Raw genomic sequence first — 14,417 nt, 5'->3', positions numbered from 1 at the left:
AAGAGTTTTGATCAGGAAGGGATGCTGTACTTTGTCAAATGCTTTTTCAGCATCTATTGAGAGTATCATATGGTTCTTGTTCTTTCTTTTATTAATGTGTTCTATCACATTGATTGATTTGCGGATGTTGAACCAACCCTGCAGCCCTGGAATAAATCCCACTTGATCGTGGTGAATAATCCTTTTAATGTACTGTTGAATCCTATTGGCTAGTATTTTGGCGAGAATTTTTGCGTCTGTGTTCATCAAGGATATTGGTCTGTAGTTCTCTTTTTTGGTGGGATCCTTGTCTGGTTTTGGGATCAAGGTGATGCTGGCCTCATAGAATGAGTTTGGAAGTTTTCCTTCCATTTCTATTTTTTGGAACAGTTTCAGGAGAATAGGAATGAGTTCTTCTTTAAATGTTTGGTAGAATTCCCCTGGGAAGCCGTCTGGCCCTGGGCTTTTGTTTGTTTGGAGATTTTTGATGACTGTTTCAATCTCCTTACTGGTTATGGGCCTGTTCAGGTTTTCTATTTCTTCCTGGTTCAGTTGTGGTAGTTTATATGTCTCTAGGAATGCATCCATTTCTTCCAGATTGGCCAATTTGTTGGCGTAGAGTTGCTCATAGTATGTTCTTATAATTGTCTGTATTTCTTTGGTGTTAGTTGTGATCTCTCCTCTTTCATTCATGATTTTATTGATTTGGGTCCTTTCTCTTTTCTTTTTGATGAGTCTGGCCAGGGGTTTATCAATCCTATTGATTCTTTCAAAGAACCAGCTCCTAGTTTCATTGATTTTTTCTATTGTTTTTTTGGTTTCTATTTCATTGATTTCTGCTCTGATCTTTATGATTTCTCTTCTCCTGCTGGGTTTAGGGTTTCTTTCTTGTTCTTTCTCCAGCTCCTTTACGTGTAGGGTTAGGTTGTGTATTTGAGACCTTTCTTGTTTCTTGAGAAAGGCTTGTACCGCTATATATTTTCCTCTCAGGACTGCCTTTGCTGTGTCCCACAGATTTTGAACTGTTGTGTTTTCATTATCATTTGTTTCCATGAATTTTTTCAATTCTTCTTTAATTTCCTGGTTGACCCATTCATTCTTTAGAAGGATGCTGTTTAGTCTCCATGTATTTGGGTTCTTTCCAGCTTTCGTCTTGTGATTGAGTTCTAGCTTCAGAGCATTGTGGTCTGAAAATATGCAGGGAATAATCCTAATCTTTTGATACCGGTTGAGACCTGATTTGTGACCCAGGATGTGATCTATTCTGGAGAAGGTTCCATGTGCACTAGAGAAGAATGTGTATTCTGTTGCTTTGGGATGAAATGTTCTGAATATATCTGTGATGTCCATCTGGTCCAGTGTGTCATTTAAGGCCTTTATTTCCTTGTTGATCTTTTGCTTGGATGATCTGTCCATTTCAGTGAGGGGAGTGTTAAAGTCCCCTACTATTATTGTATTATTATTGATGTGTTTCTTTGATTTTGTTATTAATTGGTTGATATAGTTGGCTGCTCCCACGTTAGGGGCATAGATATTTAAAATTGTTAGATCTTCTTGTTGGACAGACCCTTTGAGTAGGATATAGTGTCCTTCCTCATCTCTTATTATAGTCTTTGGCTTAAAATCTAATTGATCTGATATAAGGATTGCCACCCCAGCTTTCTTCTGATGCCCATTAGCATGGTAAATTGTTTTCCACCCCCTCACTTTAAATCTGGAGGTGTCTTCGCGTCTAAAATGAGTTTCTTGTAGGCAACATACTGATGGGTTTTGTTTTTTTATCCATTCTGATACCCTGTGTCTTTTGATTGGGGCATTTAGCCCATTAACATTCAGGGTAACTATTGAGAGATATGAATTTAGTGCCATTATTAGCCTGTAAGGTGACTGTTACTGTATATTGTCTCTGTACCTTTCTGATCTATTACTTTTAGGCTCTCTCTTTGCTTAGAGGACCCCTTTCAATATTTCCTGGAGACCTGGTTTGGTGTTTGCAAATTCTTTCAGTTTTTGTTTGTCCTGGAAGATTTTGATCTCTCCTTCTATTTTCAATGATAGCCTAGCTGGATAGAGTATTCTTGGCTGCATGTTTTTCTCGTTGAGTGCTCTGAATATATCATGCCAGCTCTTCCTGGCCTGCCAGGTCTCTGTGGATAAGTCTGCCGCCAATCTAATATTTTTACCATTGTATGTTACTGATTTCTTTTCTCGGGCTGCTTTCAGGATTTTCTCTTTGTCACTAAGACTTGTAAATTTTACTATTAGGTGACGGGGTGTGGACCTATTCTTGTTGACTTTGAGGGGGGTTCTCTGCATCTCCTGGATTTTAATGCTTGTTCCCTTTGCCATATTAGGGAAATTCTCTCCAATGATTCTCTCCAATAGACCCTCTGCTCCCCTCTCTGTTTCTTCTTCTTCTGGAATCCCAATTATTCTAATGTTGTTTCGTCTTATGGTGTCACTTATCTCTCGAATTCTCCCCTCATGGTCCAGTAGCTGTTTGTCCCTCTTTTGCTCGGCTTCCTTATTCTCTGTCATTTGGTCTTCTATATCACTAATTCTTTCTTCTGCCTCATTGATCCTAGCAGTGAGAGCCTCCATTTTTGATTGCACCTCATTAATAGCTTTTTTGATTTCAACTTGGTTAGACTTTAGTTCTTTAATTTCTCCAGAAAGGGCTTTAATATCTCCAGAGAGGGTTTCTCTAATATCTTCCATGCCTTTTTCGAGCCCGGCTAGAATGTTCAGAATCGTCATTCTGAACTCTTGATCTGACATAGTACCAATGTCTGTGTTGATTAGGTCCCTAGCCTTCGGTACTGTCTCTTGTTCTTTTGTTTGTGGTGATTTTTTCCGCCTTGTCATTTTGTCCAGATAAGAGGATATGAAGGAGCAAATAAACTACTAATAGGGTGGCAAAGACCCCAGAAAAATGCGCTGTAACCAAATCAGAAGAGACCCCAAATTGGGGGGGGGGGGAAGGGGATAAAAAACAGGTTCTGAAAAAAAAAAGAAAAAAAAAAAAAGAAAAAAATTTAAAAAATAAAACAAATAAAAAAATATAAAAAAGAAAGAAAAAATATATATATTTAGATGAACTAGTCAAAAAACGTTAAAAAAGAAAAGGGTAAAAGTTTTTAAAAAAATTCAGCAGAAGAAGAAAAAAGAAAAAAGAAAAAAAAATTGAAAAAAGAAAAAAAAAATAAAAAATTGAAAAAAGAAAAAAAAATTGAAGTAGCCGCAAGACTAAAGAATCATGGGGAGAAAGCCATGAGTTCCGTGCTTTGCTTTCTCCTCCTCTGGAATTGCTCTGCTGTCTTAGGAATTGAATCTGCTTTCTCCTTGATAGATGAACTTTGTCCTGGCTGGATATTTTGTTGATCTTCTGGGGGAGGGGCCTGTTGTAGTGACTCTCAAGTGTCTTTGCCCGAGGCGGGATTGCACCGCCCTTACCGGCGGCCGGACTAAGTAATCGGCTCGGGTTCGCTTTTGGGAGCTTCTGTTCCCTGAACGCTCTCCGTAGAGTTCCGGAGGACGGGAATGAAAATGGCGGCCTCCCAGTCTCCAGCCCGGAGGAGCCGAGAGCCCGGGGCCCCACTCCTCAGCGCGCCCCCAGAGGACAGCACCCAATCACTCCCGTATCCCCAGCCTCTAGCCGCGCTCCGAGCTCACCCAGCCCGCGACCAGCTCAAGGTAACCCCGAGCCGAGAGTTCAGTCCTCGGCTCTGTCTTTGCAGCCGGTTTCTCCGTTCTAATACCTGCGAGCTCTCCGACACTCTGACACCCCCAATCCTTCTGTGACCTTGCGGGGCCTGGGGCCACGCTGGCCCCGCGTGGGCTTCACCCCGGTTTAGCCCCTGGAGCAATGTCCCTCAGTGGAACCGACTTTTAAAAGTCCTGATTTTGTGCTCCGTTCCTCCGCCGCTTGCCGGGAGCCGGCCCCTCCCCCCGCGGTCTATCTTCCCGTCGTTTTAGATTCACTTCTCCGCCAGTCCTACCTTTCAGAAAGTGGTTGATTTTCTGTTTCTAGAGTTGCTGTTCTTCTTCTCTTCGCTCTCCCGTTGGATTTGTAGGTGTTTGCTATGTTTAGATAAGCTATCGAGCTGATCTCCTGTTACCTGATGTAGTCTCAGGCTGCTACTTCTCCGCCATCTTGACTCCTCCCCCCGCCATGACTATTACTTGCTCAGAATTATTTCTAAGGATGCACATGTCCTCTATGAGATTGTGGACTTCCTATGGCCTCTCTACTTCTAAATTCTCAGCGTCAAGCATAGTGCATTTAAGGTGGTGACCAGATCATCTGGGTTTGACTGGTACTTTTCTGTTTTAAAATCTAAAGCTCTAGATGCAGGAAACTCCTCAGTCCCCAGGCAAAGGGGACAGGTGGTCATCCTAATGTATATACTTATTCACCTACAGACACACAGACCTGAGTCCCAGCCCTGCCTACTAGAGGGAGGGTGCATATGGGAGACACTTTCCATCTACGCATCTGGGCTGTACGCACTCAGGAATGTGCTCAGATTGGTAATAGTTATTTCCCCAGTGGACAGGCCGGCACTGACCAGAGTCTCCAGAACAGCTGGGAAAGGTCTGACAAGCATAAATCTCCCCAGAGAGAAAGGCCCAAGCCAGCCTCTGGCTTCTTTTGATGGGATCCTAATGGAATCCATGGCCCAGTGAGATGTGATGAGCAGCAGCTGGGGGGACCGGCTCTGAGACAGGCTCTGAGAGCCATCCTCCTAGGTGCGGTTGTTTGCCAGTCTCCATTCATCACATCATTAACACCCTGAAAAGAGCCTTTCACCAGTGAAACTGTACTCACCATTCTGTTGTTTTTCTCCTGAGGACTTCTCAGCTTTGGAAGTTTTCCCACGAGGGTTGTCGCTTTTGTTTGTGCGCGTTCCATTGACTTGATTCTTAGCTTCCCCAGATGTCTTTTTCTCGGCTTTGCCAGCTGCACCTTCTTCAGCCTGGCTGTTGGCTTCCATTTCCTTTTGCTTCTCCTCTGCAGCCAGGCGAGCTTTTTCCTCTGCTTCCTTCTTGGCCTTCTCCTCTATACCCATGGCAAGTCAGGAAAGGGACAGAAAAGATGAAAAGAGGTCACGCTATTAGGAGAATTGCCTCTTTAAACAAAAACAAGTATTTGCACTGAGTGTTTGGGGTCTATTTCTGGTTAATTCAAGTGAGATTAGTGTCCATATTCAGGAAACCAATAAAATCGGTTCCTGGTGATGTCATTTCTGGAAATAGTGGGTGAGCAGAAGGGGCAGGGAGAAAGTAATAATAATAAGGATAATAACAATAAACCAATATAACAATTGGCATTTTCAATATTTATCATCAATAACTTCTCTTGAGTGTGTCCTCTTTGCGAGGTATTATGCTAAGTGCTTTCTAAGGATTACTTTTTCATTCTCAAAACAGACTTAGGCAGTAGCTACCATTATTATAACCCGATTTTAGAAATGTGAAGTCAAGGCTCAGGGACACTACAAAACCCTCCCATGGCCACAGTAGAAATCAGGAGTTTCATGGAGATTTGCTTAGGCTCTGGAGTTTAAACACAAACAACTGATGACAAAACAGAAAGGCAGGAAAAATAACTGCCACCGTTTCAGGTCACTGTTTGTGAAATTAAAAGTAGGAAGAGGATAATTAGGCCTTACAAAAAGCACAGGCTTCAAACTGTCCACAAGATTAAAGGTAGTCTTTAGTTTGGGCAGGTACCCTGGTCTGCATCTTCTCCTTTAATGAGATGATGTCAGCCTTATTTCCAATTCTCCTTACTCTGAAAAGGTCTGACTCTGTGTTTCATCAAAAACAGCATCATTGCCTATAATCAAGTATTCATGAAAAGATTGGTTCATTCGTTCGACATATTTATTGAGGAGTGACAGTATCAAGTACCATTTTAGGCACTGGGAATGTAGGAGCAAACAAGACTTATGGGAACTGAAAAGACCATAATTAACTAAACCAGTCAGTAAGATGATTTTAGGTGGTGAAAAAGGTAAAGCCAAAAGGAAAGCAAAGTAGTATGAAGGAACAGGCTCAGCGTAAGGGAGGAGGTGGCCTTAGATCAGGAGGTAAAGAAAGTGCTATCTGACAAATTCTTAATGATGAATGGCCGGCCATGAAATAATCAGGGGGAACTAACATTCCAGGCCGAGGACATAGAAAACGTCGAGGCCACGAGGTCGGAATGAGCTTGGTATGTTCAAGGGATACTGAGTTAGTCAGTATGGCTAACACAGATCTGGTAGCAGTTAGCGACAGATGAAGTGGTCAAACGACCAAGGACAGGCAGAGCTGAGGTATTACAGGGGGTTGGAGGCAATGAAGTGGCGCTGGGCTGTAGGAAGTGACACGCACCTAACAGAGACCAGTCCTCCCTTACAGGACAGACTCAGCCCGTTTAGCATCCAACTGATTCAAAAGGCCTTCCAGATTGTGCCATCCATTATAAAAAGCACTACTGCATTTTTTTCTCTAGATGGGTTAAAAATATCCCACATCTCATTATCAAGGGTCCTCTTTATTTTCCTTGGTTAGTCTTGCACCTGAAAAAGCTAGCCTTTACAGACAACAAGTTTGTTTGTAATTTAATGGGCACTAGGGTGGTTATGTCTCCCCTTGTCCTAGCAGCTTAAGAGCACAAAAGCCCAAATCTGATCCAGTTCACATGTTTGTTGGGCTTTATGGCATTGTATTTTTGTGAATGTCTTTGATCTCCGGCTTCATTTTGCTTTTCCTCCCCCATATCTGCCTGGCTCAAATGTCCTCCTAAATATCTTATGAAGTTTTCATTAATCTTTTCATTGATTCATCCTTCCAACCCATCCAGTTCAATGCCCTGGCCTCACCCCAGACACATTAAATCATATTGTGGAGGGAGAGGGGCAAGGGTAGGATATTTTAAATGCTCTGCAGATGATTCTAATATGCAATCAGTACGGACAAGCATGGATTTAAATTTTAAATGTTTGCCATTCAATATGTCCTGACATTCTGCTACCCAGCAAGATGCATTTATACTTCATAATGACAAGGTATGTAAAGATTTCTTTACAAAATTAAATAATTATGCACATATCGAGTATAATTTGCCTTCTGACTTCTACAGAAAGGTACAACTAAAGGGTAAGAGAATGCCCTTGCAGATGCTGAGATGGCATTCTCATTGGACTACAGGGTCACAGAAGGCCCCATAGAATATTCACCCAGACTTCCTCTCATCCTCCCACAGTGCCCTGAGGACAGAGGTTAAATGTCATCTCCATCACTGAATTCCAGCACCTGGCACATAGCAGATACACATGGAGTATCTGTTAACTAAATGAAACACAGTGGGTATGGTTCCTCTATCTGCCAGTGAACCTGACTTGTACATATTCCATCATCTCTAATCCAGGCCTGTGTGAAATACAGAAAGTGCACAAACTCTAAAGTCCTATCCTGAGGGAGTTACATTTGACAAATGTTGGTTTCCTTAACCACTAATACAGGTGAGTAAAAAGATGACTGTATTCACCACACAGAGAGGAAAAGTGATAGGGAAGGGAATTTCACTCATATTCAAGTACCATGTTAAATAACTCATGGTCCTCTCACAGAATCCCCACTGTAGCTGTGGCAAACTTCCAACACTCAAAATATCCCAAGTTAAAAGGAACTTGATAAAAACTGAAGGTGTTAAATTCTGGTTTGCTACAGAAGAGCATAAAATATTATCTGAGCAAGAAAAATTCATTTGACAACTGAGTCAGAACAATTTTTTATGGAAAATCCAGCAGAAAAAAACCTGGGAGAAGGTCCATTGTAGAAACAAATCTGGTGGGGTGCCTGGGTGTCTCAGTGGGTTAAAGCCTCTGCCTTCAGCTCAGGTCATGATCCCAGGATCCTGGGATCGAGCCCCGCATCGGGCTCTCTGCTTGGCAGGGAGCCTGCTTCCTCCTCTCTCTCTGTCTGCCTCTCTGCCTGCTTGTGATCTCTGTCTGTCAAATAAATAAATAAAATCTTAAAAAAAAAAAAAGAAAGAAACAAATCTGGTTTTGGAATGCCTGGGTGGCTCAGTGGGTTAAAGCTTCTGTCTTCGGCTCAGGTCATGATCCCAGGGTCCTGGGATCAAGCCCCACATCGGGCTCTCTGCTCAGCAGGGAGTCTGCTTCCCTTCCTCTCTCTCTGCCTGCCTCTCTGCCTACTTGTGATCTCTCTGTCACACAAATAAATATATAAAATCTTAAAAAAATTTAAAAAAAAGAAATGATTCTGGTTTTGCTCAACTACTGTGGACAGCAGGCGACTAATGTTTACATTAATGATGGTAGCTCCTACGACATCATAATCAGATCCTAGGTGACCTGTTCCACTACATGACTCCTTTCCCTGGGGCAATTGTGTTCCAGCAGGTGGCTCTGCAATGTTCTTCAACTTCTCTACTTGCATCTCTCCTTGAGTCTTTGAAATATATATTAGGGTGACCAGCCATCAGTACCCAGTGATACTACTCTAAATAGACAAAAACAGGGGTGCCTGGGTGGCTCAGCTGTTAAGCGTCTGCCTTCAGCTCAGGTCATAATCATAGGGTCCTGGGATCGAGCCCTGCATTGGGCTCCCTGCGTGGCAGGAAGCCTGCTTCTCCCTCTCCCTCTGCCCCTGCTTGTATTCCCTCTTCCACTATGTCTCTCTCTGTCAAATAAATAAATAAAATCTTTAAAACAAACAAAAATAAGCAAGCATGTGAATAAGAAAAATTGACAGGAGGTATGTTTGTGCCACATATTTTCAGGGTGAAATTATTAATATACCTAAACCTTTCTTACAAAGAGAAAAAGTAGGTTAAGTGCACAATTAATTTGTATGTGCTACAAGGTTCTGAGGATAATATAGATAGAATTAAGTTTTCAGCACTTAGTTTTAGGCATCTGAGTCATACTGGTAGGCTTCTAGACTAGTAGAAAGGAAATGTCATAGTTCAATTCCATTTCCTTTTGCTTCCTGTTTCAGACTATCTATAATGATTTGACTCACAATGAAAATGGCCCAAATAAGCAGCTAATGAGTTAAGGTAGAGCAAGGCAGAGCAGAGCCCTCATGACCCATAATTCTCATTCCTCTTGAGAGTTGGTTCTATCCCACACTGAATGCCTACATATTCTGGGAGAAGTACATTGATTTCTTTGTTCAATTTCCCTTTATGAATAATGGTTTATAGTCTCTTGGTTAAAAATGGCATTGAACTAGTTATCCCTTGATATAATTTTCTGAATTGCCTACTTAAACTACCTACAGAGAGAGAGAAAGAAAAGGAGAGAAACTAACAGAAAAACAAACAACCAAAATATTATATGAATTTTGAATAGTTAACTCTTTGTTATATACAAAAACAACAAAAAAATACTTCTATATATTTAAGGACTCAGAAGGTGTTCACAGGGGGTCTTTCTAAAAATGGAAGCCAAGAAGTCCTCCAGCTGGGAGAAAAATTCAACCAGTATTAGATCCTCAAGAATGAGAAAAATATATAAATGATGTTCAATAAAACTAGTAAATCTTAGTGTTAAAAAAATTGTTGTTAAGCTAGATATAAAACTTGAAGCAAATATTAAAAGTAATATTAAGGTTAAGTTAATTAAAAAATAACAATTTACTTATAATCATTCAGATTACAAATCTCATGGTATCTCAACAAAAACTGATCAATTATGGAAGAAATAAATAAAAATTCAAAAAATATCTCAGCATTTGCAAAGAGTGTCATTATATACAATTTCATATTTACATTGATAGACACATAAGTCAATAAAAATGTAAAGGTAATCTCTGGGAAAATAAAATTAGGATGTATTTATTTATTTATTTAAAGATTTTTATTTATTCATTAGAACACAAGCAGGGGGAGAGGCAGGAGGGAGGGAGAAGCAGACTCTCCACTGAGCTGGGAGTCTGATATGGGTGGGGCTTGATCCCAGGACCTAGAGATCATGATCTGAGCCCAAGACAGACCTTAACCATCTAAGCCACCTAGGCACCCCCCAAATAGGATATATTTAAAAAGACCATTTATAAAGCTTGCTAATGGGTAGGGGGAAGGGCAAAATAGATAAAGGAGATTAAAAAGGTACAAACTTCCAGTTACAAAATAAATAAATCATGGAGATAAAAACTACAGCATAGGAAATATACTCAATAATACTATAAGAATGTTGTAAGTTGACAGATGGTGACTATACTTATCAAAAAAGAACATAATTAAAAGGCATATGACAAAAAATTAAAAGGCATATGACAAGCTAGATATGACCAAAACTGCCAAGATATTTTGTCAATTGAAGAATTGCCATCCTTTATATGTAAAGAATTATTATGAATCAATAATAAACATATAAACATCCTAATGAGAAAAATGAAGTGGGAAATACCTCCTACTTCTATTGGAAATAACTCCCACTTCTTTTGGAAGACATCAGTTTAAAAAAAAAAAAAAAAGAAGAAGAAGAAACTTTCCAGAGAGAAATTTGATAATACATATCAAGAGCTTTATAGTTTGTCATTTACTTTGACAGAGGAATTCCACATCTAGAAATTTATCCTAGGTAAGTAATCAGAGGCAGGTTCAAAGACTTTTGAACTTGTATGTTTATAACTGTGTTATATATAATAATGAAGAACTGAAAATCAAAATGTGCAGAAATAGAGGAGTGTTACATAAAATGCAGCCACTTAAATCATACTTTCTGAGAATATTCAGTATCAAGATAAAATGCTTAAAATAGGAATAAGTAAAACAAAATACAAATTTTTACTTATATAAATATGTATGAATAATAAATAAAATTTAAAAGAATCATATCTGGAAAAAAAAAAGAGAATCATATCCAAATTTCACCAATATCTGGCTGAAGAGGTTAGGAGTGATTTTTATTTTTTTCTTTACACATATATTTATAGTTCAGCATTGTAACCTAAACACATATTTTTACACCAGAAAAAAAAGTTTATAAAGAATTAAATACTAAAAAAAATTGATCAATATTGATCAGACTTACAAATTATTATGCCTATGTATCTTTGAAAATAATAATTTTCAGCCCTGAGAGCTGTTAAGAAATATTGATTTAATCATTTCTAACAACTATGGGTTCTGGTCTAGCAAGCTTTGTCTATCAGATTGGGTTAATAAAACTAAAACTTTAGATCCCCCTAATCAATTTAATAACAAGATATGTTCAAGTGCCCCATGCAGGTCAGACTTTCTTGAAATCATGGTTTTCTGATAGAAAAGAATAAGAGCAAACAGCCTGGGATAATCAAGTACAAACTAACCACCAGTGGAAAGAAAGATGTAAATGGATCTCTTAGCACCAGTGAACTAGTCAACAGGATTTCTGGGAGGATGAAAACGGTAAGATAGAGTAATAGATATAGGTTGATATTTTTAGCACCATCTTCTTAACTCTGCATTCAAACCTCTTTCTTTTCCAGTTTTTTTAAAATAACTGCTATGAGTTATCAGGCACTAACCACATGCAGGCTCCATTCTCAGTGCTTTGCAAATCTATTTCTGTTTTTTGCATCAACTCTGTGATATCTATTATCATCCTCAGAAGGTAATTTTCTCAAAGAATCTACATGAATCTGCCAAAGAGCCCGTGCAAGTAGGGATTCAATTCTCCATTTCCCCTCTAACTGAAATTTGCTTTGATATTCAAACTATCTTCCCACGAAACATTTATAACCCAGGCTTTGTGCCTCCGTCCATCTCTTTTCTCCTTGTTCCCCATTTTAAAATCTAACACCTCCTGCAACTCAACCTCAGGCATCCTTGAAGTCCTGGCTACAGGATGCCTTCCCAAACACCCTAGGCAGATTTAGGGACAAGTCCCTTTATGCTTCCAAAATAGCTTAACCATATCACAATCAGCATAACATTTTGTAATTATTAGTATTTATTTACATCATTCTCAAAGGGCCAGTTTTCCCCTGGAAAAGAAGCCGGCTAAGGCTCCCCTCGGTGATCAGTTTCAGAAGGTACCTTAAGTAAGCCAGAGAACTGCAAACAAATTATTCTGAAGTACCTCTTTAGACTGTGTGTTGTCGGGAATTGGATTTTCATATGTAATGAGTGTAATTGATTATAAGAGAGCGGTTCTTTTGAGATGATATAGTAGCCGCAATTGCTGCTTGCAAGCTCTGACAACAGGGAGAATTTAAATGTTTCCAGCATCAGAATAGACTGGGAGAGGCTACATTTAAAATATGGAAGGGTGTTGGCTCCGAAGCTCAGGGCCCAACATCTGTCCTGAAATGATAAGGGCCCAATTAAGCCTTAAAAGCGCCATAAATACAAACCCTTTGCCCCACCTGAAACGAGCAACCACTCGGACAGGATTTTGTGGACAAGCCACAGTGGCTGGCATTTGAACAACTGCAACAGTGGGTTGGTCTCTTCGGTCCCACAGTAGAAGAAGCCCCTGATGTATGAGGGGTCTCCAGGGCCAGAATGTGTCCTGCCCGGCCTCTCCCACACTTCCTTCAACTTGCTGTGTGGGCCCTGGTGGATAAAAGTGTCAGGGTTGTGTTTGAGGATAAAACTCTCCTCTCTTGTAATGAGGGCCTGGGGCCCAGGGCCAATGGGTGCTGTCGACAAGCGCAACTGAACTTCCATCCTCCCCTTGGAGGAAACTCTGTGAGAGTGCCCCCTGCCCTCAGGAGACAGTGAGCTCTGAGGACCAGGATGTCTGTGATTCATCTCCATACTCTCGGCACGTAGGAGGCATTCGGTAGATGTTAACAAACACTGACTATTGTTGAAGTCTCACCTCCACAAATCCCACTGGGGTCAGCCCCCTCCCTGAGCTCCAAGAGCCAGCTATGTTTGCGTCTCTCCCTAGAATCCAGTGCCATGGCATCGTACCCCTATGCCACGTACGTGTTCCTCCCTAGGCTACAGGCTGAGCATGTCGTATGTATGGATCGTGTAGCATGTGTTCGAGAAACATGAATATGTGTATGAGCAAACAGATTTCAGCTGTCAAGAAGCACAAGGATTTCAGTCTTTTTTATGTATAGTACCAAGAGTCCTGACTTTTCTCATCTGAATTTTGATGTTGGTCTCAGTGAGTTTTGCCTACAAGTTACCTTCATCTCAGAAGATCAGTCTGAGGGGAGGAACAAGATGGTGGAGGAGTAAGAGACCTAAATTTTGTCTGGTCTCAGAAGGCTCCTGAGTCATGACTGGAGATAAGTTGAGAACATGAAAGGGGGATAAAAATGCTCGCAAGAATATTAAAGTTCCTTTATCCCAATGTAATGTCAGAGGTGGCTATTGGCCAGGCTGTACTCAGATAAAGGAAGAAAGTAGGCCTCATCATTGTGTCACATGACACAAAATGAGAATGACAAGGTGGTCTCGCAGAAACCAAGAAATAATGCCCATCCACGGTAGAATCTTCACACCAACAAGAGGAATTTAGTCAGATAGCACAAAGGTCATGCTGAAGTGGGGGCTTGCCTTATTCTATTGTGCACTGAGGGGTACACACACTGGATCCTACCAATCAAGCCATTTGAATCCAGATACTGAGATCGTGCTTCCTCTGTAATTCCTATAAATCAGGGGTGGCAATGCCTTGTTTTCTAAGTGGGTCTGGACAGATCCCCTGGAAGATTCCCCAGTAGCATGTTACCTTTGGGCACCTTGGCCCTCCATCTCTCCCGGTTGATGTGCACCACCTCAGTCCAAGTCGTCTTAAAACTCTTATAGTCAACGGGGATGACAGAACTGTTGATGGGGGCGCTTCCTTCCGAGCCAGTGCTCTTCACACCTGACCGCTTTGCATCCGCTGAACTGATGCTGTTCAAACTGGAGGACACAAAGTCATACCAAAGGGGAAGTTTAGTGTTTAAAAAAAAATGTATGCCAAGGAGTGAGCCCAAGAAGGAGTGGTTAACACTCCTCAAGTTGTGTTGCGAAATTCCTGGGTCCTGAAATTCGCGATTCCTATTTTCCATATGTGACAAATAGGAAATTCTATATTTTCAGCAGGGAAAAAAAAAACCAAGGTTTCAGCCTCATGAGTCTCGCTTTTCCCCATATTTCTTCTCTGCTGATTGGTATCCTCTTATTCAATATGACTAGAGTTCTCTCACATGAATTCTCTGTCTTCAGTTCTCTGAAATTAACCCCTTTGAAACTGGGCTTCTACTTGGATCCCCACTGCACCTACCTGCTTTGACACTGACCACTTTTCCAAGTTACCCAGTCACTTCTACCTCTTTTTCTCCAGCTCCAGTCTCCCACCCCATACTGGAGTGCCTCTGACCCCAGGTTCTTTTTCCTTCCTCTACTTCTTTATTCTCCTAAACCTAAAAATGAAAGTCTGTTTCATTTCTTGTGAGAATTCTGATTGGGGGTACTTTCTTTTTGCTGT

The 14,417-nt window shown here is 40.8% G+C and overlaps 1 protein-coding gene across 8 annotated transcripts in view; it reads right to left on the bottom strand.

Annotated features, from left to right (window-relative positions):
• Positions 1–14,417, bottom strand: part of PDE1C (phosphodiesterase 1C) — a 536,493-nt gene that overhangs the window by 56,563 nt on the left and 465,513 nt on the right. For all 8 annotated transcript variants that reach the window (XM_046020570.1, XM_046020562.1, XM_046020563.1 and 5 more), the window contains 2 exons: positions 13,674–13,849; positions 4,808–5,038 (listed from right to left, as the gene is read on the bottom strand). In XM_046020570.1, coding sequence (XP_045876526.1) covers positions 4,808–5,038; positions 13,674–13,849 — 407 coding nt within the window. The remainder of the gene's footprint in view (positions 1–4,807; positions 5,039–13,673; positions 13,850–14,417) is intronic.

This window comes from Meles meles, chromosome 10 (assembly GCF_922984935.1).
Source record: "Meles meles chromosome 10, mMelMel3.1 paternal haplotype, whole genome shotgun sequence".
Classification (NCBI taxonomy): domain Eukaryota; kingdom Metazoa; phylum Chordata; class Mammalia; order Carnivora; family Mustelidae; genus Meles; species Meles meles.
Note: the sequence above shows the minus strand (reverse complement) of the source record. Positions and strands in the feature narration are given on the sequence as shown.